The sequence below is a fragment of the Cebus imitator genome, unplaced genomic scaffold, assembly GCF_001604975.1.
Source record: "Cebus imitator isolate Cc_AM_T3 unplaced genomic scaffold, Cebus_imitator-1.0 Scaffold193, whole genome shotgun sequence".
In the NCBI taxonomy this organism is placed as follows: domain Eukaryota; kingdom Metazoa; phylum Chordata; class Mammalia; order Primates; family Cebidae; genus Cebus; species Cebus imitator.
Window position 1 is genome coordinate 1,340,513 of NW_016107508.1, and position 7,348 is coordinate 1,347,860.

Consider the following 7,348-nt stretch of genomic DNA (forward strand, 5'->3'; position numbering starts at 1 on the left):
AAAAAAAAAGAAAAACAAACCCATATTACAATCATAACAGGTGAATTAATATTAATTTACCAAAAAAAAAACCATATACATACCTTACCTGATATCTTTTGAGGAGTCAAAGGTTTGAAAACAATCTTGATGATTCTTCTATGAAGTTGGGCTAATACAATTCCTTTATATTGGAATAAATTCCTAATGTCTTAGTGAACAGACTCTGCTTTAGTGCCCAAGACCACTGACAACTTCATTGGTAAGGGACAAGCAATCCTTTGAAGGTGCCCACTTCAGCAGTGAGAAACTCAAATAAGAGAGACCGGAAGCAAAGAAAGTACTAAGACAAATTCATCAAATCTGCTTATCACTGGGCACTCTTAGAGGTCTCAAGCTGTACTTTCCTGTGAATGACAATTTTCCAAACTCTGGGCAAGCTCCTGGTGTTACCTAGTGTTACACATTTCCAAATTCAGGATTAAGGACTAAGCTTGCTTAATTCATGCAAAGCCTCCATCAACCCAGACCATCACCAGCTTTCGTCTCCCGTCAATACAAATCAAGCTGGGCACTGAACTTGATAAAAGGAAGGGGAAAGGTAGGAAGCAGGAAAAAAAAAGAGAAAAGAAGTGGAACGGAGGAAGAGGAAGAGAGAAGAGAGAAGGAGAAGAGAAGAAAAGGGAAAGGAAGGGTGGGAAAAGAAGGGGAAGGGAAGACAGGGAGGGAAAGAGCCCGCCATAATGAATTTGGGAATCTGTTTCAAGATGCTACAACCTAGTATAACAAGAAAAAATGTTTTTAGTATAGTCTACACCTCTTAGATAAAACTATGACTTTTCACTACATTTAGCAGGCAAAACTATTATCTAAATGGCCGATAAGTTTTACTACTTTCCCTTCCTATATAAGTCCAGAAAAATAGAAATATTTGTCTAAACAGTAGAAGTTTTAAAAATGACAGAATATAAATTCTTTATCCAAATTTAAGCATCTGATGTGATATGAGTATATAACATATAACATATTACAGTCCAATTAGTAAATATGTTAGTCTATATTAAAATATGAAGGTTTCAGAAAAGAGCTCTTCCAATAAAGAATTTGTTTACAGTCCAACAGCTTATAATTCAATTTCAATGTGGTAAATTTTCCTGCATGCTGGTATACATGATATGAACATAAATAAAACCCTTACAATCTAGTGGGACAGAAAAATATGTATACACGTTAGCAACCACCAATCATCCGCTTCTAGGCAGCTCTTTCAACATAAAAGAGTGCTTTCCACATTCTTAAGAGTCCAGTCAGCTTATTAAACTGCGCTTATATATATTAACATGCCAATGTTCGGTTACTGACTGCAGCACTTAAATTTTCAAAGGAGAAAAACCCTTTTCAAACTATAAACTATACATCCAACTCGGATTAGCAAGAAGCACCATTAGTGAGGAAGGAAAGCAGGTGGCCAAGAAAGATTTAACCAGTTCTCCACCACTTCCAGAGGAAGAATTCAAAGCTGGTTAGGCAGCCAGAGAAGAATTATTCTGATATACAAAGGGAAGATATTTCTTACCATTTAAATTAATCTAAACCAATTAAATATCCAATTGCTACAAGAATACATGACGCAAAAGCCTGATGCCTGATTGTAATTCTGGAAATCTTCATTGCACATTTTCAAAAACGCTAAAAATTTAGTTAGTATCACTGTGAAACATAATCATATTAAACATTCAATTTTTAAAATATAGAAAAAAAATAAATCTCTAGTTTTACCTTTAAAACTTTCTGGTGTATTTGCATCTAGTTTTCTCCTTCCTGGTGAATCCAGAGGTTTCATACCATGAACAGAAAGCTTTGGTGGTGGAATGGATGGATGAGATTCTGTTTCCAAAAATTTAACAAAAAGTTCTGAAAAAGACTAAGAAAAAATATTTTGGTTTTATTAGGCTAGATAATTAAGTTATATTCACTACAACTAAGAAAATGTACCAGCTTTTCTAATTAAATATTAAAAACTAATCATGGCATTTGAATCATTTTTTTTTTTTTTTTTTACAAATCAGTTTTACAAACAATTGAAAACACCAGCACTTTAGATAGATGATCGTTATTATAAAAATCTAACAATTTAATCAATAGTCATTAGTCATTGATGATAACACTCACTTTTAACATCTCATGGTCAGAATTAATTAGCCAACTGATGATACTTATTTTTCTTGCCATCAATGAATAGCATTTAATGAATCTGATCATTTTAATAACTATTGACATAAACAAAAAATTATACAAGGGGCTGGGCATGGTGGCTCATGCCTGTAATTCCAGCACTTTGGGAGGCTGAGGTGGGAGGATCACCTGAGGTTGGGAGTTCGAGACCAGCCCTACCAACATGGAGAAATCCCGTCTCTACTAAAAATACAAAAAAATTAGCCGGGTGTGGTGGCACATAGCTGTAGTCCCAGCTACTTGGAGGCTGAGGCAGGAGAGTCTCTTCAACCCAGGAGGCAGAGGTTGCAATGAGCAGAGGTTGCACCACTGCACTCCAGCCTGGGCAGCAATAGCTAAACTCTGTCTCAAAAAAAAAAAAAAAAAATTATACGAAAGGAAAACACATATTAGACATGATTTTCTAAAGTCAGATCCAACCAATGAATATAGCAAAAGATCACCAATAACATTATCAGATTAAAATAATGTAGTGTAGACCTTTCCTTTAAATTAAATTTTATGCCAGCCAAGTAAAACAGGGTTTCCTCTTTAACCAGCTCTGGGTAAGTCATCTATCCTCAGCGTCCTCTTCATTAAAAAACTATGAGAAGGAAACTCCACATTCTAACTCATAATACTACTCAATTCAATTAATATTCATCTAGAGCCTACAACATACCAGGCACAGTGTTTTCATGTTCATTAACTGCCTCCTCCTTTGAGAATCTAAGTTTTATGAGGGCAGGCACCTTGTCTAACCAGTTTGCAGCTGCATCCTCAGTGCTTGGAAGAGGCTAGCTCACAGCAGGCACTCAGTAAGTATTCACTGGCTCAACAATTTGGAACATACACACACGAATAAAATAAATCCTCTATCTTGCTACTATAATTTAGTAGCAAGACTGCCTATGGCAGCATGATCAAGTACAAAGAAAAAATTAATATTTTGAAAAATAAAAGCACCATATGGAGTTAAAATAAAGCCTATATGCAATAAAATTATGAAAACTGGCTTGTTATCCTTAAGCTTAATCACTTCTCTGGAACTCAGTTTCTGCAACTTCAAAATAAAAGCGTTTATAAAATAATTTTTAAAAGAAATCTGATTCTTTGCAAATGAATGCAATATACAGTCATTTCACTGTTCACTTTAAGCAAGAATAAAATCGGTTCTTACGCTATTAAACACAGATTGCTGATTTGGTCTCAAAGGTGTGGTGGGAACACTTTTTGATCCTCCTCCAAACCACCCAGTCATCCACCTGGTAACACCGCCCTGATCGTCATGAAACAACTGAAAGATCATTTTAAAACAGACACATATTATCAGTACAAGAAAAAAAAAGGACCACTTTCATATGATTTCTGATAATTGTAGCATGCTTTTCAAGTTCAAATCCTAGTAAATGTTTCCTACTGATAGAGGCTACAGATACAACAAAATGCCACCCCAAGCAATCTCAAATGAAAGTTTGGTGATATTTCAACATTTCAGCATCCGGACATGAGAAGTGCTTTGTAAGTTATAAAACATTTAGGCTGGGCGCAGTGGCTCACGCCTGTAATCCCAGCACTTTGGGAGGACAAGACGGGCGGATCATGAGGTCAGGTGTTTGAGACCAGCCTGGCCAAGGCGGAAAAACCTCGTCTCTACAAAAAATACAAAAAATTAGCCAGCTGTGGTGGCGTATGCCTGTAATCGCAGCTACTGGGAGGCTGAGGCAGGAGAATCATTTGAACCCAGGAGGCAGAGGGTGCCGTGAGCCAAGATCACACCATTACACTCCAGCCTGGACAACTCTGTCTCAAAAAAAACAAACACAAAAACACAACATTTAAACTAAAATCATACATATTGAACAAATCTACCTCCTCAATGTTGTAAGAAGTAATTCCATTTCCACACTGAGAAAATTACTCAGTAAAAGCTATATATAGTAAAAGGAAGTACTTGTTTACAAAGCCACTATCTGGGTTATGAATGTGTGCAGATGGCTTTCATTGTTCAGTCACCTGCTCCATCTCCTCCCTCCTGACACCCAGGATGCTCCCCATCAACCGTAACACTTCATGACGCTGATTTTTTGGTGTGTGGAAATGACCAACGAAGAGGTTTCTCATTAGGACTCTATGAAAAGAAAGGCAGAAACAGCTCAAGCAAACTCAACATTAAGTGCACCCAAACACTAAACATAGACATATTTAATTAAACAATTACATATTTCCTTATAAAAAGGCCGAACAAAATATTTTAAAGTGTCTTAAAAAACCTTGACAAGTCTAATTAATACTTTGAACAAAACAAAATAAAAAATATTTCAAACATCCCAAAATGTGTACTTTTTAAAACATCACTTACTAGCCTCCCACTTTCTTCAACCCAGTAACTGACTGAGGCGGTACCGCCTTACTAATTCCAAGTGCCTGACTGGGCTCATGTTCACCTGAGCAGAAGCTTATATGGTGACGACTATTGTGTTTAATGTTATGCTTTTATTTCCCCAACCAAATTTATTAAAAATTTACAATATATACATTTTAAAAATATTAAATGAGCTATTGTTGCATGTATACCTAGGTTTCAGGGATTATACATTTGAGCAAGATTATGTTCACTTAAGCACAGTAAAAGAAGCAAAAAAGAATAGTAAAATTCAATTTTTTATTTTCTAAATACTTCTTGCTGAGGTGATATTTTTTAACTCTTCCTTTTTTTTTTTGAGATGGAGTTTCGCTCTTGTTGCCCAGGCTGGAGTGCAACGGTGTGGTCTCAGCTCACCACAACCTCTGCCTCCTGGGTTCCAGCAATTCTCCTGCCTCAGCCTCCTGAGTAGCTGGAACTTACAGGCATGCGCCACCATGCCTGGCTAATTTTGTATTTTTAGTAGAGACAAGGTTTCTCCATGCTGGTCGGGCTGGTCTCCAACTCCCAACCTCCGGTGATCCACCTGCCTCGGCCTCCCAAAGTGTTGGGATTACAGGCATGAGACACCATGCCTGCCCATGCTCTTCCACATTGTTCTAAGAAAAAGAATGAGTTGAAAAAAATCTACACTAAAAAATAAAAGAAGGTAAGTGATTCTGTTGACTCCTCATTAAAGCTGCATCTTTCTTCACTAGAGTAAGAGAAAGGCTTTTGAAAAATTTAATCACATATAAACATTTACATGTAGAAGTTTTTTTTTTTTAACCATAATTTCCACAAACCACACAAACATTAAAAGGAAAAGGCATACTTGTCCACTTTTCCTTCTGAGCTGTTTGCTAAGTTCATCAGTTTCTTTTGTACATCATCCAGCATTTCTTGTCGGAGCTCATCTGTTTTAAAATATGTGAATAAAGATAGCCATTAACTGATTAAATAGTCTGGATGACTATATAATGACATTTATGAGATCTTTATTATAAACTGAATATATGCACTTATTCTAATTGTATTCCCAATTACTTCATTCAATTGTGAATTCAATTACTTCCATCTCTTCTTTGGTCCAGAGAACTAGGCTCTCATACAGAAACCCTCTAGAAGCCAGAGTGCATTAATTCACATGGTTTACTCCTAAGAAAGTAATCAACTCTGTACTAGAACACTGAAAAACTAAGAAAGGTTTTTATCCTCTTTAAAAACTTAATAGCAAAGAAGAGATTTTCATCACTGCCTCCTTGCATGAAACATTTCCAGAGCCACTCTAATGGGAGGAAGTGGAAAGGACAATTTAATATTTTCCTGGCCAGACTCTGTTTTTGGTGAGCTAAGAAGTGCATCTAACACAACTAAGACCATGGCTCAGGATGTAGCTGATAGGGCAAACTATTCTGGGGGTAAGGAAATTGCAAAATATAATTTAGGCAATCAGCTCTAATATACAAAATCAAGATACTATAGCTTATGACTGACTTAGAAGGATGCCTGGACTATTTTATTTTTAAACTACTCTTTAAAAAGGAAGCAAAACCCATAAAATCTTGGTGGAATAGTTGGGATTTAAGCAGTATTAAAGGCAAAGTCTAGAATTACAACAAGAGATACCCTGTTTATAAATTCAGACATGCCACAGGGCAAGGATTTCTGGACTAAGGAACTCTGAGTCAAACATGAAGTTTATACCTGTTACACCAAAAATGAATAGTTCGAGCTGAAAGAGATGCTCACTAATTTTAAGCTAGATTATAAGTTTTTGTTCTGAAAGAAATGAAGAGGAGAGCTCTATCTAGAAACATTCACATCCAAATACTAGTCTCTGCCACAAACTTTTTCTTTGGATTATGCTGCATTTTCCTAGTAGTAGCTGGATACAACTTCCTTTATCAGATATATGACTTACATTTTTTTTCCCATTCTGTGAGTTGTCATCTCACTTTCCTGATGGTATCTTTTGAAACACAAGTTTTCCATTTTTATGAAGTCCAATGTACTTTTTTTGTTGCTTGTGCTTTTGGTATCATATCTAAGATACTATACCTAACCCAACACCTATGTTTTAAGTATTTTATGGTTTTAACTCTAAAATTTAGGTCTACTATCCATTTGAGTTAATTTTTGTGCATGGTGTGAGGTAGGGGTCCAACTTCATTCTTTTGCACATGGATATCCAATTGTTCCAGGATTATATGGTGAAGAAACTATTCTTTTGGCACCCTTGTTGGAAATCAATTGACCATAAATGTATGGTATATTTCTAGACTCTAAATTCCCACTGTAAGAATTCTCCAAATGTTTTGTCTTTTTTTTCCTGCCTGGAAAGCTCTTTTCCATCAGTACTGCCTATTAATTCCTATTCACCTTTCATGTGTGTTTCCAACTCACTTTCTTAAAGAATTTTCCTCTAAGCCTTAGAGATTAGGCCAGGTCTGTTTGCTTTATGTTTTCATTCTGCTCTGTACAATGCCCAAAATTCTGATTTATGGTACTAAATTCATATATAAAATATCTTGTTTAACTGTTTACGATGGCTTGTGGTTTTCCTAAATTGCAAAAATCTAACTTGCAAAATGTCATTCATGTAATAGGCCAATTTTACCAAAATAGAGATGGTTGCCATAACCATATTATAAAAGCAAGGTTTGTATTTGGAAAATCTACTACACTTTTCCTTTCCTGTCTTTCCAGTAAGGAATTTAAACTTGGACGAGAGAGGGAGAGAAAGAAGTG

At 35.9% G+C, this 7,348-nt stretch overlaps 1 protein-coding gene across 2 annotated transcripts in view; it reads right to left on the reverse strand.

Moving 5' to 3' along the window:
* The window catches only part of TRIP11 (thyroid hormone receptor interactor 11), a 72,827-nt gene that overhangs the window by 1,730 nt on the left and 63,749 nt on the right, over window positions 1-7,348 (reverse strand). For both annotated transcript variants that reach the window (XM_017546964.2, XM_017546963.1), the window contains exons 17-20: window positions 5,433-5,514; window positions 4,210-4,324; window positions 3,374-3,490; window positions 1,759-1,903 (exon numbers count right to left, since the gene is read on the reverse strand). In XM_017546964.2, the coding sequence (XP_017402453.1) occupies window positions 1,759-1,903; window positions 3,374-3,490; window positions 4,210-4,324; window positions 5,433-5,514 (459 nt within the window). The remainder of the gene's footprint in view (window positions 1-1,758; window positions 1,904-3,373; window positions 3,491-4,209; window positions 4,325-5,432; window positions 5,515-7,348) is intronic.